The 27,479-nt window shown below is 37.3% G+C and overlaps 1 protein-coding gene across 4 annotated transcripts in view; it reads left to right on the forward strand.

The window, feature by feature from the left end:
- The window catches only part of VWA8 (von Willebrand factor A domain containing 8), a 372,416-nt gene that overhangs the window by 68,398 nt on the left and 276,539 nt on the right, over positions 1-27,479 (forward strand). For all 4 annotated transcript variants that reach the window (XM_068526337.1, XM_068526340.1, XM_068526339.1 and 1 more), the window contains exons 5-12: positions 3,548-3,715; positions 8,172-8,336; positions 8,930-8,979; positions 9,711-9,819; positions 11,886-11,990; positions 15,449-15,580; positions 17,850-17,984; positions 18,074-18,151. In XM_068526337.1, the coding sequence (XP_068382438.1) occupies positions 3,548-3,715; positions 8,172-8,336; positions 8,930-8,979; positions 9,711-9,819; positions 11,886-11,990; positions 15,449-15,580; positions 17,850-17,984; positions 18,074-18,151 (942 nt within the window). The remainder of the gene's footprint in view (positions 1-3,547; positions 3,716-8,171; positions 8,337-8,929; positions 8,980-9,710; positions 9,820-11,885; positions 11,991-15,448; positions 15,581-17,849; positions 17,985-18,073; positions 18,152-27,479) is intronic.

The raw sequence follows: 27,479 nt of genomic DNA on the forward strand, positions 1-27,479 counted from the left end.
CCTTATCTGTTCTTCTTCCTCGGTTATTCTTCTATTGATTTCTTCTAGAGAATTTTTAATTTCATTAGTTGTGTTGTTCATCATTGTTTGTTTGCTCTTTAGTTCTTCTAGTTCCTTGTTAAACATTTCTTGTATTTTCTCCATTCTATTTCCAAGATTTTGGATCATCTTTACTATCATTACTGTGAATTCTTTTTCAGGTAGACTGCCTATTTCCTCTCCATTTGTTTGGTCTGGTGGGTTTTTACTTTGCTTCTTCATCTGCTGCATATTTCTCTGTCTTCTCATTTTGCTTAACTTACTGTGTTTTGGGGTCTCTGTTTTGCAGGCTGCAGGTTTGTAGTTCCCGTTGTGTTTGATGTCTGCCCCCAGTGGGTAAGGTTGGTTCAGTGGGTTATGTAGGCTTCCTGGTGGAGGGGACTGGTGCCTGTGTTCTGGTGGATGAGGCTGGATCCTGTCTTTCTGCTGGGCAGGCCCGTGTCTGGTGGTGTGTTTTGGTGTGTGTGAACTCTGTATGATTTTAGGCAGCCTCTCTACTAATGGGTGGGGTTGTGTTCCTGTCTTGCTAGTTGTTTGGCATGTGGTGTCCAGCACTGGAGCATGCTGGTTATTGAGTGGAGCTGGGTCTTAGCGTTGAGATGGAGATCTCTGGGAGAGCTCTAGCCGATTGATATACGTGTGGCTAGGAGGTGTCTGGTGGTCCAATTTCCTGAACTTGGCTCTCGCACCTCAGAGGCTCAGGCCTGACACCAGGCCAGAGTACCAAGACCCTGTCAGCCACACGGTGCAGAAGAAAAGAGAGAAGAAAAAGCAAGAAAGAAAAAAATAAAAGAAAATAAAGTTATTAAAGTAAAAAATTTAAAAAATTATTAAAATAAAAAAATGAAGAGGTCAACCAAACCAATAAACAAATCCACCAATGATAGCAAGCACTAAAACTAAGATAAACATAAAAATCATAAACTATTCAGTTGCATACAGCAAACCCCACGTCTACACTTGCTCCCAAAGTCCACTGCCTCAATTTTGGGATGATTCATTGTCTGTTCAGGTATTCCACAGATGCAGGGTACATCAAGTTGATTGTGAAGATTTCATCCTCTGCTCTTGGGGCTGCATGGAGAAATTTCCCTTTCTCTTCTTGTTCGCATATCTCCTGGGGTTCAGGTTTGGATTTGGCCCTGCTTCTGCATGTAGGTTGCCCTCTGATGTCTGTTGTTCGCCCAGACAGGAGGGGGTTAAAGGAGCGGCTGATTAGGGGGCTCTGCCTCACTCAAGGAGGGGTACGGAATGCAGGGCCTGCCTGCGGTGGCAGAGCCTGGTGTGACCTTGCAACAGCCTGAGGCGTGCTGTGTGTTCTCTCCGGGAACTCGTCGCTGGATCACGGGACCCTGGCAGTGGCGGGCTGCACAGACTCCTGGGAGGGGAGGTGTGGAGAGTGACCTGTGCTTGCATGCAGGATTCTTGGTGGCTGCAGCAGCAGTGTTAGCGTCTCATGCCCGTCTCTGGTGTCCGCACTGATAGCTGTGGCTCGTGCCCTTCTCTGAAGCTCATTTAGGCGGTGTTCTGAATCCCCTCTTCTCATGCACCCTGAAACAATGGTGTCTGACTCTTAGGCAGCTCCAGAGTTTTTCCTGGACCCCCTCCCGGCTAGCTGTGGCACACTAGCCCCTTCAGGCTGTGTTCATGCAGCCAACCCCAGTCCTCTCCCTGGGATCTGACCTCTGAAGCTCGAGCCTCAGCTCCCAGCCCACACCCGTCCCGGCGGGTGAGCAGACAAGCCTCTCGGGCTGGTGAGTGCTGGTTGGCACCGATCCTCTGTGCGGGAATCTCTTCGCTTTGCCCTCCGCACCCCTGTTGCTGCGCTCTCCTCCACGGCTCCAAAGCTTACCCTGCACCCAGCCCCCACCTCCGCCAGTGAAGGGGCTTCATAGTGTGTGGAAACTTTTCCTCCTTCACAGCTCCCTCCCACGGGTGCAGGTCCCGTCCCTATTCTTTTGTCTCTGTTTTTTCTTTTTTCTTTTGCCCCACCCAGGTACGAGGGGAGTTTCTTGCCTTTTGGGAGGTCTGAGGTCTTCTGCCAGCGTCCAGTAGGTGTTCTGTAGGAGTTGTTCCACACGTAGATGTATTTTTGATGTATTTGTGGGGAGGAAGGTGATCTCCATATCTTACTCCTCCGCCATCCTGGAGGTCCTCTGACCCATATCTTCTTTATCCAGTCCTCTGTTGATGGACATTTAGGTGGTTTCCATGTCCTGGCTGTTATAAATAGTGCTGCCGTGAACATTGGGGTGCATGTGTCTCTTTGAATTATGGTTTTCTCTAGGTATATGCCCAGTAGTGGGATTGCTGGGTCACATGGTAGTTCTATTTTTAGTTTTTTAGGGAACCTCCATACTGTTCTCCATAGTGGCTGTATCAATTTACATGTCCACCAACCGTGCAAGAGGGTTCCCTTTTCTCCACACCCTCTCCAGCATTTATTGTTTGTAGATGTTGTGATGATATGGGCATTCTGAGTGATGTGAGGTGACATCTCATTGTAGTTTTGATTTGCATTTCTCTATTTAAAAAAAAGAAAAACAAATACCATATGATATCACTTATATGTAGAATCTAAAACAGCCAAACTCATGAAAACAGAGACTAGAATGGTGGTTACCAGGGACTGGGGAATGGGGGATGTGGGGACATGTTGCTCAAAGGGTACAAACTTCCAGTTATTTGATGAATAAATTCTCGGGATCTAATGTACAGCATGGGGTTATAGTTAATAATACTGTGTTATAATCAAATAACTTATAAATTTATATGTCAATTATACCTCAATAAAGCTGAAATTTAAAAAAAAATTAAAAATAAATAAATAAGTTAAATAAAACCTCACAGTCTGCACGTGTTCTCACTTAGTTTATCTGATCTTCACAAAAATCTTGGTAGGGCAGATTGTAATCTTCATTTCTCGTTTCTATCAATAGTTAAGGAATCTGCTTCCTTAATTGCATTACTGATCCAAAGATAGCTCTCAGTTTTCTGTTTCATTGGGGATATATCTAAAATGTTACAGCTGAAATGAGAAGTAGCCTCATGGCACAGGGAGATCAGCTGGGTGCTTTGTGACCACCTAGAGGGATGGGATAGGGAGGGTGGGAGGGAGACGCAAGAGGGAGGAGATATGGGGATATATGTGTATGTATAGCTGATTCACTTTGTTATAAAGCAGAAACTAGCACAGCATTGTAAAGCAATTATACTCCAATAAAGATGTTAAAAAAATTTTTTTAAGTAAAATTTACAGCTGAAAGGAGCCTTAGAGACCACCTCTGCTAATCGCTTCATTTTACAAATGGGAAAGCAGGCCTAAAGAGAGAAAATCACTTGCTTAATATCATATTGGCAGGAAAAGCAAAACCACGATCTAGAACCCAGCTTTCCTGATTCCCGGTCCCTATAATAAGAACCACAGTTTAATTTGCATTACAAGTAAAATCAGGCCATGCTCAGCTGTGTTTGATAGTCTCATATTGCTTTTGTTTCTTGGAAATAGTGTGCAGTTCGTGCAGCCACAGAAGGTAGAACTCTCGTTTTGGAAGGCTTGGAAAAGGCGGAGAGGAATGTCCTTCCTGTTTTGAACAACTTGCTGGAAAATAGGGAGATGCAGCTTGAAGATGGACGCTTCCTGATGTCTGCCGAGCGTTACGACAAACTTCTCCAAGTAAGAAAAGAAAAATTTGACTGCTTTGTCTTAGCTGTTGAGCTGTGGGTTGGCCACTTGTTGTATCAGACATGATTGTGTCAGAACGAGGACAAATGTTCAGGTGGCGCATATCTTGGGCAACTGCCTGAAGTCAGTCATGCGTTTGCAGTTTTGTATGGCTCTTCTGTTTTCCACATCACGTTAGAAGACCTCCCAGATTTTTACTTCTGTTTGCCTATCTAATAACTATTCTTTCTTTTTTCTCCTTTTAATTCTTGTTCCCTTTCTCCCTCCTTTTCCATCTTCTTTTTCCCTTCTCTTGTTTCTCTCAGCAAGCCTAATAGCTTCTAGACTGTGCTGGGCACCAGGAAGACAAAGCTGAATAAAGTCCACTTGTTGGGTTCAAAGTCCAGTAGATATTGACAGAAATGAGTAAAATATTTAAAGATACCCTGAAGGTCCCAGCTACCAGCATCGCCTGCCTGAGTTGTTTGTAAGAGCTTCGCAACTAGAACCCCTGCTTCCATCCTGGCTCCCCCAGGGCAGTTAGTGATTGCTTTAAAACACGAAGCAGAACAGGTCATTCCTCTGCTATAAACCTCTAATGCCTTCCTGCTCTACTCAGAATATAATCTAAAATCCTCACAATGGAATACAGGGTCTTGGATGATCTGGGCCATTACTGCCTCTTTGGCCTTATCTCCTTCTATCCTTCTCCTTTTTCATTCCACTCCAGCTGCTAGTATTCTTTTTATTGTACCATAAACTGCTGGATATGCATTATCCTATCTTATCAGTGCTTTGCACGGGCACTTTGCTCTTCTGGAATGGTTTTCTCCCAGATATCTGCCTGGCTCATTCCTCTACCCCTTTCAAGTCTTTGCTCAAATGTAATACAGGCATACCTTGTTACATTGCACTTCACTCTAGTGTGCTTTGCAGATATGGCGTTATTTACGAATTGAAGTTTCCTGCATCAAACAAATCAGTGGACACCATTTTTCTAACAGCATTTGCTTACTTCATGTCTCTGTGTTGCATTTTGGTAATTGTAACAATATTTCAAACTTTTTCATTGTTATTATATTTGTTATGGTGATCTGTGGTCACTGATCTTTGACGTTACTACTGCAGTTGTTTTGGGGCTCCTCGAACCACACCCATATAAGATGGTGAACTTCATCAATACATGTGTGTTCTGACAGCTCCACTGATCAGCTGTTCATTCCCCACTCTGTGTCCCTTTTCTTGGGCCTCCCTATTCCCTGAGACACAACAATATTGAAATTAGGGCAATTTATAATCCTACAGTGGCCTCTAAGTGTTCAAGTGAAAGGAAAAGTCACTTGTTTCTCACTTTAAATCAAAAGCTAGAAGTGATTAATCTTAATGAGGAAGGCATGTTGAAAGCTGAGACAAGCCAAAAGCTAGGCCTCTTGCACCAGTTAGCCAAGTTGTGAATGCAAAGGAAAAGTTCATGCAGGAAAGTAAAAGTGTTACTCCAGTGAACACACAAATGGTAAGAAAGAGAAACAGCCTTATTGCTGAAGAAAATTTTAGTGGTCTGGATAGAAGATCATACCAGTCACAACATTCCCTTAAGCCAAAGCCTAATCCAGAGGAAGGTCCTAACTCTCTTCAATTCTTTGAAGGCTGAGAGAGGTGAGGAAACTGTAGAAGAAAAATTTGAAGTTAGCAGAGGTTGGTTCATGAGGTTTTAAAGGAAAGAAGCTGTGTCCATAACATAAAAGTGCAAAGTGAAGCAGCAAGTGCTTATGTAGAAGCTGTAGCAAGTTATCCATAAGATTTAGCTAAGATAATTAATGAAGGTGGCTACACCAAACTTCAGAGTTTCTGTGTAGACGAAACAGCCTTTTATTGGAAGAAGATGCCATCTAGGACTTTCATAGCTAGAGAGAAGTCGATGTCTGTCTTCAGAGCTTCAAAGGACAGGCTGACTCTCTTGTTAGGGGCTAATGCAGCTGGTGACTTTAAGTTGAAGCTAATGTTCGTTTACCATTCTGAAAATCCTAGGGCCTTTAAGAATTATGTTACATCTACTCTGCCTGTGCTCTATAAATGGAACAACAAAGCCTGGATGATAGCACATCTGTTTACAGCATGGTTTATTGTTAAGCTCACTGTTGAGACCCACTGCTCAGAAAAAAAATTCCTTTCAAAATATTACTGTTCACTGACAATGCGTCTGGTCACCCAAGAGCTCTGATGGAGACGTACAATGAAATTCACGTTGTTTTCATGCCTGCTAACACAACATTCATTCTACAGTCCATGGATCAAGGAGTAATTTCGACTTTCAAGTCTTATTATTTAAGCAATACATTTTGTAAGGGTATAGCTGCCATAGTAATTCCTCTGACATATCTGGGCAAACTAAATTGAAAACCTTCTGGAAAGGATTTGCTATTGTAGATGCCATTAAGGACATTTATGATTCATAGGAAGAGATCAAAATATCAACGTTAACAGGCGTTTGGAAGAAGTTGACTCCAACTCTCATGGATGACTTTGAGACGTTCAAGAGTTCAGTGGAAGAGGTAACTGCAGAGGTGACAGAAATAGCAAGAAAACTAGAATTAGAAGTGGAGCCTAAAGATGTGACTGAACTGCTGCAATCTCATGGTAAAACTTTAACAGATGAGGAGTTGCTTGCTATGGATGAGCAAAGAAAATGGTTTCTTGAGATGGAATCTGCTCCTGATGAAGAGGCCGTGAAGGTTGTTAAAATGACAACATATGATTTAGAATTTAGAACATAAACTTAGTTGATAAAGCAGAAGCAGGGTTCGAGAGGATTGACTCCAGTTTTGAAGGAAGTTCTACTGCGGGTCAAATACTATCAAACAGCAGTGCCTGCTACAGAGAGTCAATTGATGCAGCGAGCTTCACTGTGGCCTTATCTTAGGGAACTGCCACGGCCATCCCAGCCTTCAGCAGCCAACAACACCGAGGCAAGATCCTCCACCAGCGCAAAGCTGACTGTTCACTGAAGTCTCAGAAGATGGTTAGCATTTTTTAGCAATAAAATATTTTTTAATTAAGGTATGTGCATTTTTTAGACATAACGCTATCACATACTTATTAGACTACAGTGTAGTGTAAACGTAACTTTTGTACGAACTGGAAAACCAAAAAAGTTTTGTGACTCACTTTATTGCGATATGTGTTTTATTGTGGTGGTCTGAAACCGAACCTGCAGTATCTCTGAGGTCTGCATGTATTACCAATGAAGCCTGCCCTCACCCTTTTATTAAATACTTCAATGTGCCCTCTGCCCCCATACTCCTTTACTCTGCTCTATATTTTTCCACAGAGTCTTCTAATATCCCACATGATTTATTTACTTATGTTTTTAGCTCATTGTCTGCCTCCCTCTACTAGATCATACTTTCACTAGGCCAGGAATTTTGTCTTTGTTGTTATCTCAAACTTTAGAACAATGCCTGGCACATGGTAGGTGCTCAATGACTATTTGTTGAATTAATGAATAAGTGCAATGAAGTCTTTAGATGCCGTGATACAAGAGGGTATAAAGAGGACAACAGCAAGGGACTGGGGGGCTCTTCAAAGGCTGAAGAACAGTGAAGAGCCATTGGAAGGGTCAGGCAGAGAAGGAAGGTATGACATTTAACAGGTGACTGCTGTGGACCAGTCACTTTCATTTTCACATGCATTATCACGTTTAACTTTCGTAACAGCCATAGTAATATCGGTGATATTATTTCCACTTTATACATGAGAAAATTGAGGCTCAGAGGGTATGCTAACAAGTTTTTGGTCACTTAGCTAGAATGTGCACCAAGCACTAGAGCCAGGATCTGTGACTGCAAAATCTACGCTGTTTCCGGTCTCAGCTCCACCATATGGTAGTTGCAGGAATGTGGGCAAGTTATGTAACTCCTTTGAACGTCAGTTTATTCATCCATGAAAAGGAATTAAATGTCTATTTGGATTCTGGTGAAAATTAAATGAGAAAAATTCATGGAAAGTGCTTATCATGTATTAAGTTTTCAAAGAATGTTACTTATTATTATTAACATACCTTGGTAGAAATATATCCATAAACATAGTTATTTATTGAAGGTCCCTGGGCAGTCTCTGCTCTGCTGGTGGTCTACCCCTCTAGAAGTACCATTTTATGACTTCTAGCTTGAACCAGTTTATTTTCCTTGCTCTTCGACTGTTCCTTTGTGTTATTGACTAGGGTTTAGAGATCTGACCCACATCACCTTTGTTCCTGGATGCTTCTCCTTTCAAACACCAGTCTTCATTTTGTGAGCCTTCCCTGGTATCCTGTTCCTGATTCCACTTTGCTCCCTTCCTTGACAGTTTGGCTTCGAGAGCATTCTCAAATACAGTTTACCCAGCAGTCAGGACATAAATTCCTTAGCCTGGCTCTTGCAGTTGTGATCTCTATCATTATGCTGCAATTTTTGATTTCTTACTCTTTTAGGATCATACCAAAACAGAATTGGATGCTTGGAAGATTGTCCGAGTTAGTGAAGATTTCCGAGTGATCGCCTTGGGCTTGCCAGTACCTAGGTACTCTGGGAATCCATTAGATCCCCCGCTCCGGTCTCGATTTCAAGCCAGAGATATTTATTATCTACCCTTCCAGGTAAGTAGGGACAAGGACAATTTATTTTATTTTTAAATTTTTATTTATTTTTAATTGAAGTATAGTTGATTTACAATATTAGTTTCAGGTGTTCAACATAGTGATTCGATATTTTCATAGATTATACTTCATTTAAAGTTATTCTAAAATATTGGCTACATTCCCCGTGCTTGTAGCTTATTTTATACGTAGTAGCTTGTATCTCTTAATCCCCTCTTCCATCTTGCCCCTCTTCCCTTAAGGATAATTTATTTTTTAAATAGTTTTCCTGTTTATAATAAATTCAATTACTATAAAAATGTTACTATGTTTGTAGATGTCCCCCTCAGTAGTTGATGGAAAGAAAAATGGATATAAAGGTAAAGAAAATCTCTGGAAATTAGAAAGAAAAGCTATTGTGGTATTATTTGTCTGAAAGATTTTTTAAAAAGACCAACTCTTCTTTTAGAAATGACATGTATCAAGAAATGATTTTTTGCTATTAATTACATAGTGTCTGTTTAATTAAAAGGTTGAATTATGTCTGTCAAACATTTGCATTTAATCTGTTACATTCCTTATTAATCAATTTGATATGTTTTATGTTATTTTAGGACCAACTTAAACTGTTGTATTCAGTTGGAGCCAATGTTTCTGCTGAGAAGTAAGTATTTCAGATATATATATGGACACTTAACATTGAATTTGTTTTTGCCCATTCATTGATCAACTGATTCATTCATTCATTCAACAACTGTTTGAAGAATTTTTCAGTAGCTATGGAACCAGCTAATGATAAAGTTAATAAGACATGATCTTTGATGGCAAGAAACTCAAACATCTAGTAGAGTTTACAGATATGTGTATAAATACCTTACTTTAACACAGTGTGGTAAGGGCCATAATTTCAGAGTATTGGGGGATGTTGTGCTTGAGACTTTATAAGGGCTTCACAAAGGCATTGGCATTTGAGATGGGTCCTAAAGAATGAGTAGGCTTTTGACTGATAGAGAATGGAATTAAGGAGTTCTAAGAAAAAGTTTTTAAAGCATGGCATGAGAGTATATGCCTTATTCTTGGATCTATGAAAAGCTCCCAGAGGCTGGAGTTTGGATTTAGATTGAGAAAGGTGGGAGGTGATGCTGGCAGAGTAGTTTTGGGCCAGGTTATGAAAAACCTCACATATTGGGACAGATTTAAGAAATATATCTGTGAACCTAATCAGCTTCTGAGTTTGAAATGGAATATTATAATATGGAACTATTCCCTAAAAATTAAATAGTGGATGTCAACTTTTTCGATTAATTAAATTGGCCCAGCTATTTTATATTTAACAGATTTTATGTATTATAACTATTAGAATAAAATTTAATATCACTTCTTGTTTTCCCCTAGAATTTCTCAACTCTTATCCTTTGCCACCACTCTCTGTTCCCAAGAATCTTCTAGTCTTGGACTTCCAGATTTTCCTTTAGATAGTTTACCAGCTGCAGTTCAAATTCTGGTATGTATAAAATAAATTAATGACTATTAATTTAATTAATGACTCTTAATGAAATTATTTTAATTTATTAAAATTTAATTATTTGGGTATACCCAAATGTGGCAAAGAAAACTTAAAAGTTAACCCTTGGAGATTAATCATTTCCATTTACCTTGTTATACTCTTCTATAAATATTGCAAGACCTGAGATTAATTTGCTGTGCAGCCCAGGAAACTGTGCAGAGACCAGTGATGTGTTCTGAGTCCTTAAAGAGCTTACAGCCTTGGACGGGGGAAGGTAGACATGCAGCTCAGGTGAAAGTTCCACAGAGGGAAGGAGGACTTCTACCTGATCATGCAGAGGTCTGCGGCAGTGTAAGTCATGCCTCAGACTCGCCCCAACCTGAGGCAGGGGAGCTGGGACTTTCGCACTCAGCACCATCAGTCTCACTGGTTAGTAATCGTCCCAGGGGGCACACGTTCCCAGGCACTAGCTGCTCTCCCACTCTGGGAGCCAAGCTGGCTCCAGGAGCTCAAGGGCAGTTTTCTCTGAAAGACCTGCAGCAGCTGGCTGTTGGAAGGGAAAGCTGGGAGGCACATGAAGGAGGAAAATGGGTGAGGGGATTTGGTGAAAAACAGACGTTGTCCACCACAGTTTCACGAAGGTCATGACAGTAGTGTCTGGAGTGTTCCCCAGGCAGAGGGAACAGCATGGGCCAAAGGTGTTAAATCACAAAAGGGCCTGGTGTGTTTTTCGGAGAATGATAATAAATTGTATCACTGGAGCCAGCATGTGTGCCAAAGAGAAAGGTTAGGACCTTATTGTGAAGTGTTTTGCATGGTGAGTGAAGTTGGCTGGATTTTCTGGTGTGGAAGAAGTGGCCCATTAGACATTATTAAGTAGATGGGATGTGTGGCAATCAGATATATGTTGGAGGAAGACACCTCTGCTGGCAGCGAGGTGAGGTGGGGGGAGCGTGGATGCACAGGGAACAGGTAGGAGACTCTGCTAAGGAGAGCATAATCCAAGGTAGTAGTGACACCACTTAGACAAGAGACTTATTTTTAATCTCTTGTTGCTTTTTATTTTACGTTTCCTGAGGGTCAGTGAGTTAGGTTTCCCAGGTATTGTTTACACTGTTCTATACATCTGGAACAGCATTTTTCCTCCTATTTATCACATCTTCTACTTTTCATTCTTTTTGTTTTTTCCTTGGAACTTTTTACTTTGACAGTTCTCAGATCTAAGAAAAAGTTCAAAAATAGCAAAACATAAATCCATAATCCCTTTAACTAGAATCACCAACTTTTAACATATTGCCACTTTTGTTTGCACTTTTTTTTTTCTAAACAATTCTGAAAGTAAATTGTAGTCAGTATTCTTAAGTACTTCAGTATGCAACTTCTAAGAATTAGAACATTCTTCTACATAACCAGAACACTGTTATCACACCCCTCAGCGTGTTAACAATAATTCTGTAATGTCATCTAATAGACAGTCCATATTGAAATTTCCCTAGTTGTCCTTGTTAGTAGACTTTTTAAAGTAGGGTAAACCGAATTGGGAAAGCAATCTGGGGGGAAGGATTTGAGGATAATGAACACTTTCTAACTTTGTAGTTATAACAGTGAAGCTAGGAGTATGTGGATGAGATTAACTCAGATTAGGAGTAGAGGAAAAAGAGAAGGTACTTTGCAATGAGTAGGATAGGGAAATGTGTTCAGACATGTAGTTTCAGACACGCTGAATGGGAGTCTATGGGATATCCATAGAGTCACATCTAATGGGCAATTGAGAGTTTAGGTCTAGAGCTCAAGAAAAAGGTCAGGACTGGAGACAGAGACATGGGAGCCATCAACACATACACGGCAGCTGAAAGATGAGAGTGGGTGAGTTTACCAAGGGAAAGGGTGTGGAACAGGAAGAGGAAACAATGAATATTTGCTTTTGTAGACTTCTGGAAAACATGAGAAACTTATTGGGTATTGTTTATAATGCAATTTCAATGTCATATGTACATTTTGGTTAAATTTTCTGTGATTATTTTAGGTGTTCTTCATTCCTATGTATTTTTCCTCCTAAATAGGATTCCTTTCCTATGATGTCAATCGAACATGCAATCCGGTGGCTTTACCCGTACACTGTTTTACTAGGACATGAAGGGAAGATGGCTGTGGAAGTTGTTTTAAAAGTAAGTATCTGATGAGGATATATGTATGTGTATAGCTGATTCACTTTGTTATAAAGCAGAAGCTAACACACCATTGTAGAGCAATTATACTCCAATAACGATGTTAAAAAAAAAAAAGTATGTATCTGCTTCACTTTCTTTCCTTACCTTTCCCATTTTCTCTTCTTGTCCCTTCTTTTCCCTTCTTCTCATCTCTCTCTTACCCTTCTTTCCTACTTTTCTTTCTCCATCTTTCTTTCTTTCCCTTGTCTTCTCTTCTTTTCCACATGTGGAGGCATTGTCATGTCAGTAATGGGGCGTAAACATTCCTTCTGCATTTATTAGTAGGCATGCTACACTAAGGAAGAGCTTTTTATTCTCCTCCATGTATTTATTTATTCATTTATATCAATATGCACTTATGGATCCCTATTTTATTCAGTGGGTTATAATTGATTACTATCGTCATTTATTTTGATGCTAAAATTATCCCAGGTTTTGGCCAGTGGGAGCCACTTCAAGCGGACCCTTGGCAGAAAGTCATTGACTCACCCCAAATAATTCCTTTTTATGAAAGACTGTTTTTGTTTTTCTGACACAGTTTGGGTCAAGGTGTATAGATTTCTAAGGAGAAGGTAGAATGTGAACACTAAGCTGTTGTGGTCTTGTGTATAGGCCCTTCATTTTCTGGAGGCCAGAATTTGACATATGGAATGGTGTTAGTTTCTCCCTTATCCCAAAGAATACACAGGGTCTTTGGGAGTAGAGAAGTACTCTCTATGCAGCTAATAATAGTGAGAAGGGCTCAGAAGAGTGGAACAATAGATTCTAGTTACTTCAGTGGGATTTTATTTCATATATCAGCCAACCCAAGAGACAGTATTTTCATTGACTGGTGATGTCAATAATAATAATAACAAAATAAAACTAACAAAAAGCCATTCCTCATAAATGCTAAAAAGTATAGTTAGGGGCAGAATCTAAAAGAAAAACATAAAGAAGCAAGGGGAAAGTAATGGTCAATAAAGAGGCAAAGGGAAGTAGAAGAGACAGCAAAGAATAGAAGCAGGGCTAGGGACAGTGAAATAGCAGCCACTGATGAAAGGGAAGAAAGGGGTTTGCTGTGTGTGTGAGAAAGGGTGAGGGAGAGGGAGGGGAAAGAGGAGAAGGTGGAAGGATGTTAAGGAGATAATGAGGAACCATTTGGAAATGGGGAAATTAATTCCTATGCTCAAGGAGTTAGGAAACTACCAGTCTGACTGTATAGTTCACTCAAAGATTCATTCCAGGCTCTGAAAAACAGAACTAGAACTCATCTTTGATTTAATTAACATCTGAGCTACTTTGGCATTGGTCATTGAAATAGAGTACCTAGTGTTTAAGGAAAGAGGCTGTGATTACAGATGAGCTCCCTAGATGCCCATCAGCACAAAGTCCACTGCCTTGGGAACAAGGGTACATAGGGTAGAAGAAAATGTCAGAGTTCTGATAAAATGAAGCAATGTAAAGTTTTGTGACACGACCAGGAGAAGGTATTCAGTGTCTAGATAAGTCCGTTATGAACAAAGGTCTTCATTTTTACTAAGAAAACACTTTGATGCGTTTCTGGTCTCTAATTTCAAAATTAGTCATACAAATTCTATAAAGTTATAGAATACCTTTAAAGAGTTGAGTTTTCGAAAGAAAGTAGTCAGTGCTGCTTCATTTTGTTTGGCCTTTATTTTGACCTTTATAATTAAGGGGAACATAGAGCACTGATTGAGGGTCCATGTTACAAACAGGAATTATTTCAAATCTGATTGTAGAGTTTTAAAAAAAAAAGGAAAAAGGGGAATTTTGTTACTTATGTAAGAGAAGAAAAAGTGATTGTCTTTTCTTGCCTTAATTATGTGAAGAATTATATATCTGTTTTACTCCTCAATTTCCTTTTTGATTAAGAGTCTTTAAATTTCCTATGCCAACAAATGGCAACTCACCTTGCACCTTGAGTTCTTTTCCTATTTTAGTGTATTCTAGCCTACTATTTTTATTCTACTGAAATATTTTAGTTTGAATTATTTATAAGGACATAACCAGTACAGCAAGTGTGGTTCAAGGCATTAGTGTTCATTTCTGGAATATAAATGCTCTGACATTAACCCTATTATCAAGTTAAACTGACATTACTATGGCTAGAGTGAAAACATACCTTTAAGCTCATATATATATTTTCTTAGAATTTAATGAGTGTAGGTTCTGAATTCCAATGAATTTAATTACTTGGCTAAGGCTTTACTCCTTTCCAATTGAACCTCCTTAAAATACAGTGTACCCTTTTTTTTTTTTTTGGCATGAAATTATGGTGTCAATGATTGTTATTTGTCTACAGCATGGAAGCAATTCCTACCACATTGTGTGACACCATGGGAGTTTGCATATATAAATCGTGTAAAGTATAAAACTTATGTTTTTTATGGTAGCACAAATAAACAATTTTTCTTAGGCTTGGGAAGAGGAATGATTGTCTTGAGTACTTAAGACACTGCAATGAAGACATGATCTGGGCTGTTATGTTTACAGTGTTGAAGTTGAAAATAATTTTCTTCCCCAAAATATGTTTTCTAGAGTTGAGTCATTCTGTTGAATAAGCAGTAATCTGTTCTTTCATTGAGTTTCAACTCTTTCACTGTAGTGATAATGTTCTAAAAGTATTGTAGGATTTGGGGGGAATAATTTCTGCCTGTTTAACACTAAAAATGAGTTAAGCTCCTCATATTGAACATACTGCTCTTAGTAGGGCATAGGATTTAATTAATTTTCAATTAGTATCCTCATTTTTCATATACTTATTTGTGTTCTCTGTGTGCATTTTTTATATAACGAGCTGGGATTAGGGGATGTAACCTAGTGTTAGAACATTGATCATTGGCCTACATGGAGAAAGAATCAATGGTCTGGGCCTTTTAAATCCAGTTTGACAAATATTGAGAACCTACACTGTAGAAGACACTGTGCCAGATACTGTGGAAGATTGATTGTTATACTTTATTGTAATCAGTTAAACTAACCACACCAGCAATCAGCAGACTGGTGTCCAGGCAGCTATTAACTTAGGTTGATTTAAGAAATGAACTGATATAGGCCTTATTTTAATTTCCTTTAGCATGTTTTCAAGAGTCTCATTATCCTTTTCTAGGAAACTGGAACCTTCGATTATCAAGCATTGTAGGCTGCAAACTTCTACCAGATCAGGAACTCAGCGATTCCATTTCTTGGCATTTAGTAAATTTTAGGGACTATTTTCATATCACCTTAGTAATTAGCTTAAGTAGAATGAATGGTATCTGTAAAAATAGGGGGAAAAATTCTCATTAATTTTTTTACCTTTATTTTTATAACATAGAGTGGGTTTCAGTTCTAATTAAGATGGAACCTTCCAGATATCCAACATTAAAACTAAAATAAAAAGTAAATTACATGTCTTTCTGGTAATTTTACAGCGCTTTGAACTCCAAGATTCAAGAAGCTCTGTGCTTCCTGAAGAGGTTGTGAGAGTGGAGAAGATGACTGAAAACCGTGTCTTCCAAGCTTCTGTGACCATCCGGATTGCAGAAAAAGAGGTGACCATTAAGGTAATGAGTGAATCAAGGTTTGTACTTCCTAAGATATGCCTTGTTCTGTCCATTTTTATGACCTAAATTGGGTTTATGATTCCCTTATAAGTCTTCTTTGGTTCCATAGCATCACATCTATGTACGTGTATCTGTATATCTATATATCCAGAGTCATGTATGTTTGCAAACTGGAAACGTTCAGGAGAAACATAGGGATAGCTTTTCATCAAAAACCAAAGTCAGCCTCTGGGAAAATCAAATAAAGTGTTTATTAATGAAAGCGTTTTGTGTTCTGAGTCCTTGGTAAGAAATAGTCATTGTTTTCAAACATATTTTAGCAACTAAGGAATGCTCTTTTTTTTTTTTTTAAAACTTTGGGTTTATTTATTTATTTATTTATGGCTGTGTTGGGTCTTCGTTTCTGTGCGAGGGCTTTCTCTAGTTGCGGCAAGTGGGGGCCACTCTTCATCGCGGTGTGCAGGCCTCTCACTATCGCGGCCTCTCTTGTTGCGGAGCACAGGCTCCAGACGCGCAGCCTCAGTAGTTGTGGCTCACGGGCCCAGTCGCTCCGCGGCACATGGGATCTTCCCAGACCAGGGCTCGAACCCGTGTCCCCTGCATTGGCAGGCAGATTCTCAACCACTGCGCCACCAGGGAAGCCCAGGAATGCTCTTTTCAAATCAAATCTTTGTCAGCTACATGAAACAGTTAAAAGAGGAGCACTTGTAGTTGAACAATTTTTGAGAGGAGGGGAACGATATTTGGTCATAGAGCTCCAACTGCTTGCTCTGCCTCCCGTTTTTCTAACCCTTCCCTTGAGGGTCCTAAGAACCCTAAGAGGTGATAGGAAGCTGACACTAGGAAACACAGCCTGAAAAATGCTGACGATTAGATTGTAACTGAAGGTAGGAAAGAATAAATGCTTGCCTTCTTATGTTACGACAGAGCAAGCATTCATGATAGGCTTTTTTGTTTGTTTGAACGTGATATTAGTAATACTTATTCAGGTCACTGTATTTACTCAATCATCAAAGGAAACATTGATTATGCCTACCATGAGCCAGGCTCTGTATTAAAATCCACTCAGTGCCTGTGGTGTACTAGTTACTGTATTTTTCTCTTCACATATATTATGCCATTTAAATCCCCCAGTAACCCCGGAGATAACTTTTATTATCTCCATTTTATAGATTAGAAAACAGATGTGAAGAGGGTAATCAGTTCACCCATGGTCACCAGCTACCAAATGGCACAGCTGGGCCTTCTAGACAGCACACTTCACACGACACTCTTCTGTCTCCTTCAGATGAGTGACCTCACAGCTGACAGTCTAAGATAGAGGCAGATGAGTAAGAACTGCATTGGAATGGCTACGGAGATGTAGAGACGGAAGTAACACCAGGAGTCAGGAGAAGGAGTAGAGAAAGTTTCAGAGAGGAGATGGGGCTTGAGCTAAGTCTTATGACACAGGAGTTTTCCAGTGGCCCAGGAGTAGAAAGGTGATAGGACATTTCAGGCGGTTTGAACAGAATGTCCAGGGACATGAGATGTGAGCGAGCTTTCGTTATTTGCTTCCCTTTGGTAATGGCTTTCTAACATCATTGCCTCCCGGCCCTTCAAGTTAGCCTTCTATGTTACCACCAGGATGATCTTTCTTAAAAACAAATCTGATCTTGTCACTTCCAAACTTGTAACTCTTTAGGGTTTGTGTTGTCTACAGTATGATCAAGTCTGGAGTCCCCAGCAGGGCATGGAAATCCAGGAGAGTTTACTAAAGAGGAGATAGGAAATAAAAGGAAGTAGGTGTGAAGGATGGGAGGAGATTTTAAGAACAGATGCTTCTGAGTGGCAAACTAAAATAAGAGTGGAAGAAGATTTGTGGACAGTTTAGAAATCAGGAGATCTTTGGTGATTTTGGAGAATCCCAGTAGACTGATTTTAAATTCTGTGCTTGTAACTGAAATTTGGGCAAAAACCTTCATTCTCAAGCAGTGACATTGTTATTATAAGTTATAAATAGTATGAAAATTACTTGATTCATATGAAAATGTCTGACAGCATAGGGCTTTAATTTTAGAGGGATGATTGATTTGGAAGTTTGATGAAGACGATCATCAGATGTGTGAATGAGAAAATAATTGTTGCTCTATTGAAATATCAAAAACAGTATATAATTGAATTGAGCAGGAAATTAGTAGGGGCTTTTAAATGGCAGTTGTATGCTTTCATTTAACTATTATTTTGAGAAAAACATGTGCATATTATATTTACCTCTCTTTAATTATAGGTGCCAGCTGGGACCAGGCCATTAAGTCAACCTTGCACATCAGACCGTTTTATACAAACTTTAAGCCATAAACAACTACTGGCTGAAATGATGCAGTCTCACATGGTTAAGGACATATGTTTAATTGGAGGAAAAGTAAGAATAACAGCCTCACTGCTAAGTTCTGTTTCCTGACTTTTGGTTGTTTTGACTTATCCCTTGAATGATTGTGTTTCCATTTGTAGGGTTGTGGAAAAACAGTCATCGCTAAGAACTTTGCAGATACCTTAGGATACAATATAGAACCTATCATGCTCTATCAGGTAATAAGTTCATTTTTAGCACTTGGACTATAAACATATACTTTTGGACCATCAGCAGAATTTGTGGATATTCTTCCTTCAGCTGTACCTGTTAATTTTGAAGTAGATAAATAACTGAAACAGCTATCAAGTTGGAGTGCAGCTATAATTATTTGGAATTTTTGAAAGTGTGTTCTAGGATATCTGATGTGCCCAACATACCAGGGTCTGTTTTTCAAGAGAGATCCATTTTACAAGCATGTGTACACACACACAGTACATTTAATAGTAATTTGGAAATCTAAACAAAATAGGTTTCAGCAGCAGTGGGAGATAATTAGGTATTCACCAAATAGATTATTATTTTTTTATTGTGGTAAAATGTACATAACATGAAATTTACCATTTTAACCATTTTTTTAATTTAATTTTTTTTTCTTTTACTGAATATTTATTCTTAATTGAAGTATAGTTGTTTTACAATATTGTGTTAACTTCTGTACAGCAAAGTGATTCAGTTATATGTATGTATACATTCTTTTTTAAATTCTTATCCATTATGGTTTATCTCAGGATATTGAATATAGTTCCCTGTGCTATACAGTAGGTCCTTGTTGTTTATCCATTCTATCATTTTAATCATTTTTTTTAGTGTACAACTCACTGGCATTAAGTACATTCACAATGTTGTGAAACCATCACCACTAGCTATTTCTAGAACTCTTTTATATTCCCAAATAGAAACTCTATAACCATTAAATAATAAATTCTCTGCCTCCCTGTAGACCCTGGTAACCACTATGTGACTTTCTGTCCCTATGAATTTGTCTATTCTAGGTACCTCATGTAATGGAATCATACACTTTTTTTTTTTAAACATCTTTATTGGAGCATAATTGCTTTACAATGATGTGTTAGTTTCTGCTGTATAACAAAGTGAATCAGCTCTACATATACGTATATCCCCATATCTCCTCTCTCTTGCGTCTCCCTCCTACCCTCCCTATCCCACCCCTCTAGGTGGTCACAAGGAATCATACACCTTTTTGTCCTTTTGTCTCTAGATTATTTTACTTAGCATTATGTTTTCAAGGTTCATCCATGTTATAGCATATCTCACACGTTCATTCCTTTTTATGACTGAATAATATTTTTGTTTATCCATTCATATGTTGATGAACACTTGGGTTGTTTCTACCTTTTGGCTATTGTGAATAATGCTACTATGAAGACAGGAGTACAAGTATCTGTTTGAGTCCCTGCTTTCATTTCTTTTAGGTATATATGTTGGAGTGGTATTGCTGAATCATATTGTAATTCTACCTTTAACTTTTTGAGGAGCTGCTAATCTGTTTTCCATAGCAGCCACACCATTTTACATTCCCACTAGCAGCGCATGAGGGTTCCAGTTCCTCCACATCCTTGTCAACACTTGTGATTTCCTGTTTTTTTGTTTTGTTTTGTTTCTGTGTTCCTTTTGGTTTGCTTTTTATAATAGCCATCCTAATGGGTGTGAAGTAGTAACTCGTGGTTTTGATTTGCATTTCCCTAGTGACCAATGATATTGAGCATCTTTTCATGTGCTTATTACCATTTATATATCTTATTTGGAGAAATACCTTTTCAAGTTCCTTGCCTATGTTTTAATTTCATTGTCTTTTTGTTGCTGAACTGTAAGAGTTCTTAATATATTCTGTATATTAAGGCATTCTCAGATATATTATTTGCAAATGTTTTCTCCCATTCTGTGGGTTGTCTTCTCACTCTCTTGATAGTATCCTTTGATGCACAAAAGTTTTTAATTTTGATGAAGTCTAATTTATCTTTTTGTTGTTGTTGCCTGTGTTTTTGGTGTTATAGTCAATAAATCATTGCCAAGTCCAATGTCATGAATTTTCCCCTATGTTTTCTTCTAAGAGTTTTACAATTTTAGGTCTTACATTTAGGTCTCTAACCCATTTTGATGTAATTTTTGTATATGGTGTAAAGTAAGTATCCAACTTCAATCTTTGCATGTGGATATCCAGTTTTCCCAGCACCATTTGTTGAAAAGACTGTCTTTTCTCCATAGGATGATCTTGGCAATCTTGTAAAAAATCAACTGACCATATATGTGATGGTTTGTTTCTGGGCTTTCTGTTCTACTCCATTGGTTTATATGTCTGTCCTTATGTCAGTATCACACTGTTTTAATTACCATAGGTTTATAGTAAGTTTTGAAATCAGGAAGTATGAGACCTCCAACTTTGTTTTCTTTTCCAGGATTGTTTTGGCTATTCAGGGTCCCTTGAGATTCCACATGAATCTTAGGATAGGTTTTTTCTATTTATGAAAAAAAAAAAGGTTGAGATTTTGATAGAAATTGCAATGAATCTATAGATCATTTTGGGTAGTATTGTCATCTTAATATTAGATCATCTATTCTGTAAACATAGATGAATTTCTGTTTGTTTATGTCTTTTTAAATTTTTTTCAGCAATGTTTTATAATTTTCAGTGTACAAGTCTCATCACCTTGGTTAAATTTATTCTTAAGTATTTTTGAATGGATTATTCTGGTGGATGTACATGCTGAATATAGTATTATAGAAAAGCAAACTTACAGCTGGTGTTTTTACAGAGTGAAATTTTCTGTCATGTATTTTTTTGTAATGATATCTCTAAGACATTTTTATCCTGCTAATTTACTGATTTCTACGTATTCGTGTTTGGCTGGTTATGGTATCTTTTTACTTCTAGCAGAGTCTCTGTTTTTTATTCTTGGAACAGTTTTGGATAGTGGATGTGATATATTATTTACTTACATTTTAGGAAGCATTTTGTGTTTTGTTTTTTTTTAAATTTTTATTTATTTATTTATTTTTTATTTATTTATGGCTGTGTTGGGTCTTCGTTTCTGTGCGAGGGCTTTCTCTAGTTGTGGCAAGTGGGGACCACTCTTCATCGCGCTGCGCAGGCCTCTCACTATCGCGGCCTCCCTTGTTGCGGAGCACAGGCTCCAGACGCGCAGGCTCAGTAATTGTGGCTCACGGGCCCAGTTGCTCTGCGGCATGTGGGATCCTCCCAGACCAGGGCTCGAACCCGTGTCCCCTGCATTGGCAGGCAGATTGTCAACCACTGCGCCACCAGGGAAGCCCGCATTTTGTGTTTTTAGTTTATTCTTTTGTTTAACTTTTTAATTATTACTGACAATAAATATATTTATATTAAAATTGTTCTTATTTTTGAAAACCGACGTTTAAACCAGTTTCTTGCTGTGACCTTATCATAGAAAATTTTGTTAACAGCTCATATTTCAAATGATTCTGTTGAGAGTTTTTTCATGCTGCTTTAAGTTACTTTGTGCCTATTGGTTGAATTGGCCAGAGTTAGAAGCAATTATAATCACATGGTACTGGTAACTTTTGGGCTATAAGAAGAAAAATCTATTGTAAAAGATATTTGAGAATTCTCCCTGAAATTAATTTTTTTTCTTTCTTCTGGGTAACTTAACTCATTCAAAGCACTAAGGTATCATTTCGTATTTTGAGTTACTTTGAAAAGAATTTTGGAAATGAAAGAGAAAGCATCCTGCCTTGGTATAAAACTATGGAGGATTTATATACCTCCTACTATTTTGTACAGTTCTTGTTATCATATTTCTAGAAATACAGGTAAAGGTAGTTATATAAAAAAAGAAGAAAAGGTAATTAAGATAATTAACTGATTAAGGACTTAAATGATTCAAATATTTACTAAGAAATACTCCATGATTTTAAAAGATGAAATTTATGAAGAAGCATATGATCCAAGCTTATGAAATCATGAAGAATATGAATTAAGGTGAAGAGACTTAAACCAGTACTGAGATCCCGAGTCTTGAGCAATAAGCATGTAGGGGAAAGAAAATAAATTTCTACATTATACAGCAGGTGACAAGTCTTGGAACCCACTGAAAATATATATATTTATATATATTTTTTGAAAATATATTTTAAAGTGAGTCTTTATGAATTGATTCTAGGTCTACTGGATTTTTTAAGGGAAATAAGGAAATTGGCAGGAGAGGAGAGTATATTTTTTGCTTAATTCATGGAAGATGCAGTGGCGAATACCCTGCCCTCTTAGAAAATCACCCTCTTGGTGATGGTTAGCTCAATATTCTAGTTCATCTGTCTATAACTTTCCATAGCTCAGGTTAGAAGTGATCTGAGGATGGCATTTTATCATCTCACCAACGTGTTAACCATCAACTTTCTAGTTTCCAATGAAAATACTTTTCTACCAAATAATGGAGAGAAAAAAAATCCCAAATCATCAATATATTTTTAAAACAAGTTAAATTTTATTATAAATATATCATATTCCACTTATAAGTCTAGGATAAATACAAGCATAACTTAACCTTTCCAGCTGCCATTGCTTTGAAATCATATGGAGAAGACCTTTTGAGGATAATATTTCTTTTCTCTTTGACTCCATCCCCATTTATTAGTAATATTATTTCTAAAATTGTACACATTATTATTTTTTACATGAAAATAAAAACTCCCATTCTAATGAAAGCTGGAAATAATTTATGCCTCATCAATTTTTTCCAGACAGTACTCTTTCTGTATTAGATTTCTGTAGTCAGTTTATGGTGATGCTTACACTGTAGTGATAAATTATCCTATGAGCATATGCTTGAACTGTGAAGTTTGCAGTCACCTCATCCTGCTATCCATCAAAAGAAGAACCAAACAAGAGAGTATGTATGTATCTATCAATTAAGCTCCCTCAGCTCCACTGAAAAACTACCGAAAGTATCCTGCCATTGAGAATGTTATCTTTATGCATGAAATAATTAGTTTAATAGGTTGAGAACAGATTTTCTTATATATTTTTGGAGAGTGACAATAAGTTCACAAAAATATTATTTTATTTTAATGTATTTTTTAACTTTCCTGTTGTTTGTTGATTGATAAATAAACAAAGGTAGGAAAATTATACTATTCAATTTGATGGCAGACCATTCTATTACCTGATACTCTTCTGAGATATGAAGTCAGTCTCTTCTAATTTTTGCCACAGGGTAAGATCATTTAGACATATCTTATTGATCTTCTATCTGACAAACATGGGTGATGATATTCAAAAGGCACACAAGTTTTGCCATAAGAATATTTTGCCCATCCTCAGCATGCACACTATCTACCTTATAGATGTCCTTCAAGGATTGGGAAAACTGGTACAGAGATAAGGAAAGTAATCACATATTCTGAAAACCCCTTTTCCAATTTTGCTTTTCTGCTCATTAGTCTTTAGAGAAATGTCTGGGAGAAAAAAATGGTTTCTGAAGTATAGACTTCAGAAAGGGATAGAGAAGTGTAATAATGGAAACATGTTTTGTAGGTGAGTTTGTTTCTTTCTCTCTCCATATGGCTTCTTTCCAGGAACTGGATCAAAGCATATATTAGACACCGTATTGACATTTGCAGGTTTTGTAAGCTGTTAATTAGTTGGTTTTCATGATAGAAACCAAGCTCCTGAGATTAATTTAAGACTCTTTTTGCTTATAATTTCATATTTATTAGTAGCGTTCATCTATTTCTTTGGGACAGAGGAACTAATTTAATAGGATTAAAGATTAGATTTTGGTTTTATAATAATATAGCCCATATTAACGAAAAATTTCTAGAAGTTTGACCCAACATAGAGAATTTAGTGGGAATAAGTAAGTCAACATCTGTTTTCCTAGAAGATGTAGAGATTTCCCTGTTACTTGTACATGTATAAAGCTACACTTAATATGTGGGTTTTGCCTTATTTTTAGGCTTGACTATTTTTAGAACTGGATTTCATATGAAGAAAAAGAAAAACAGAGCCTTTACACAGATTTGTGGCAGTACATAAAATAAGTTTTATAATAGGTTATAAAAATCTTAAATCATTTGGCTCAAGTGTTAGGTCAGATTCTTTTAACTGGTTATTCTTTTTTTAGTGTTGAAGTCAGTGATTTCATAGTATTGAAGACATACACGTTATTATTCTTTTCTTTCACAACCAGATAAGGGCATATTTCCAGATTTCTTTCCACACCATCGTAAACAGCACCAGTTCTGAGATCTCGTTTTTCTGTTTAAGTACTACTTGGATTAAAAGCCAAGTCAACTCCAATCAAAAAGTAAGGTCAAATAAGTTTAAGAGACTTATAATGAACATAATCACTGTCTAAAACATGTTGAAGTCTTAGGATCATTTTTGACCCCTTAGCTAAGTTTTTCTTCCTATAGCTAAACTCAAACCAAATCCTTTTCTTCATCTTCCATCTAATCTACAATTCCTCCTTCTTCCTGTGTATCCTAATACAGTGGAAATATCTTGACCTTTTATTCTCTCTCATTTGTTTTCACTGCCCTATGTCTTGGACTTTTTTACTTGCTTCTTGTCTTTGTCTTGAATTTGCACTTTTTTCATGAAGATTTCAAGAGTCTGTATTCATTTAAGTGGTTTGTATTCAACCTCAGAGACTAGCTTTCTGTATGATTCTGTAGATCATTTTGTTTTCTTGATTTATTTTGCTGTAATCTGTCATCCTTTCTGTCTTCTTAGTATTTTTTCTTTTTCCCACAAAGAATAACCTTCATAAGGCTATCTAGGAATTTACTTGGCTCAATTCCTTCAAATTTCTTTTATTATAAAATTCATTTTTAAAAAATGTATGTCATCATGCAAGTTCTACATCCTCTGAATTTTGAAATAGAAATGATAAACTGAGAGTAGTTGTCTTTTCATAGAGCTCTTCCTCATTCTTTTTCTTTAATAGTTGCATATTATTCCATCATGTGCCTATACCAGAGTTTATTCAACCAGTCTCCTATATATGGACAATTGGGTTGTTTCCAATATTTTGTAATTACAAACTAAGTTGCAATGAATAACCTTTGCATATGTATTTTCACATTGTTAGAAGTGTATCTTCAGGATTAATTCCTAGAAGTGGAATTGTTAGGTCAATAGGTAAATGTATGTGTAGTTTTGTTAGGTATTGCCAAATTTTCCTCTGTAAGGATTATACCATTTTGCATTCCCACCAACAATGCCAACAGAGAGGGCTGCCAAGCTCTTTAGTGTTTGCCAATTTGATGGTTAGAAATGGTATCTAAGGAGTAGTTTTAATTTGCATTTCTTATATTAGGAAAGAAATTGAAAATCTTTCCTATTTTTAAAGGCCATTATTACGGTCCTTAGTAAATTATCTGTTCATTTCTTTTGCCCATTTTTCCACTAAGTTTTTGGTCTTTTTTCCTCTCAATTTTTAAGTTTCTAATATTAGGCATATTTGCTTTTTATCTATGATATATGCTGCATGTATTTTTCTCTCAGTTTGTCAGTTATACTTTGATTTTATTTATGAATAAATTAGTTTTTGCCTTGTAAATTAAAAAAATTTGTAGTTAAATTTATTAATATTTTATTTTATTGCATCTAGATGTTGAGTCATGGCTAGAAAGCCTTTCCCTATACCCAGGTTAAGGAGGAATTCCCTCATGCCTTTTTCACCTTCTAGGTTGACGTCTGTCCAGTTCTTGCACATAACCCCTTATATTTTAGAACCAGCAGTGGAGTACTGGGTCTTTCTCAAGCTGCCATCTCTCTTTCTGACCACAGCTGAGAAACATCCTCCAACCTTAAGGACTCAAATTATAAGATTGGGTCCACATGGGTAATCCAGAATAATCTCCCCATCTCAAGGTCATTAACTTAACCACGTCTGCAGAGTTCCTTTTGCCATGTAAGGTAACATATTCACAGGTTCTGGGGATTAGGATATGGATATCTCTGTGGAGGGTATTATTCTGCCTACTACACTGACCATTCTGGAAGATCACACCACTGAGAACATTGCCACTGATGGTATTTGAGTTACAAATGTAGCACACCTCTTTCAGTCTATATAGTTTTCATATGCATAGTGATTCTACATGTAGCTGCAAGCATCCAACTTCATATTTTTGGTGTAGCTGTGCCCATACATTTGTTGAAGTATGTATTATTTTTTAACAAGTTAATTTCCCTATAATAAAATGTAGGCATTATCCTGAATTCTTATTTGAAATTATGTGTATAGGTATATTATATTGCCTATGGGTTTTTTTCAAGGCTATAAAGCAAAAATTACAAAATATTGTTTATAAAATGGGGGTGTTTATAAACTAGGATGGGTCTAACAGGATTGAGAACGCAGCAGGTTAGACCACAGCATAGGTCTTGGCGTAAAGAAGATACTCAGCTGAATATGCACCATCCTAGAGGCTTGGGAAATCTTAAACTATTTTAAGTAGAATGACTTTTGTTTTTAAGTATGTAAGGGATAGATGTGATTATTCAAACATTGTTGTCATTCTCCCCATCAAACACATTTAAGAACTCTTCCATTTATAGCGTTCTCTAATGCAGAAAAGCAATAGACTTATTTAGATCAATTTCTGATTTTTGAGAACTAATTAGTTCTTACAGGATAAGGCAGGAGGCTGTTTTGAGACATTCATTTCAGTTTTAGAATTACAATTTTCTGTGTATTTCCTATGTTTTTCAAACATAAAATTTTGTGACAATTTAATAATAGCTTTCTGCAGCCTCTTTGAAGTGATTCAAGTTATTTACTAAAATTTATAATTACTCTAAAATAGGCCGGTAAAGTGGTATTTCCTGGCTTTCAGAATTAAGGATGAGAAACAACAGGTCCTAGCTTATTAATTTTCAAGTCATTTTCTTGCCTACTAGACTGTACATCTTTAAAAACAGTAAGTAACAGACAATGAGGCTCACTCTGAGATGAGAGGAAACTGGGTTGAGGCCCTAAAAGTATCATCTGTTTTTATTTGGAATGCTTTCCTTCACATTAGCTTGATTTGCTTTAGAATGCTAGTGTTCTTGTTACATCACAGCTTGTTTTTCAGTATTGGTCTGTTTTTCTACTTGCTAGCTTTTCAAAAACAACATAATAGAAAGGAGGAATGGAGGAGTTTACAAAAATCAATGGTTGTTTTCAACTGATAGAAGTCCACCTCAACAGTGTATTATTTTTATAATTGAAACTTTGTGAAACATATCTTAGGCTCTTGTTTTGGTGGAGAAATCATCTCAAAAGCTGAGTGTAATGACAGTTGTAGTATTTTATGTTAAGCTTGCAATTAGAACTACTTGGAGTGTTTATATGATAGGACATAGTACAAAGTTATGTATTGAAAAGGTAGGCTATTTGCTGGTTCAACTTGATAACCTATTAAACTTCTATATTCTAAAAACGCAAAGTGTATCTTAAAGTTTAACTGTGCAATATATGTTATAAAGGTTCGTCTTGTTGTATTTGAATAAATTTGCCA

This window comes from Eschrichtius robustus, chromosome 18, assembly GCF_028021215.1.
Source record: "Eschrichtius robustus isolate mEscRob2 chromosome 18, mEscRob2.pri, whole genome shotgun sequence".
NCBI lineage: Eukaryota > Metazoa > Chordata > Mammalia > Artiodactyla > Eschrichtiidae > Eschrichtius > Eschrichtius robustus.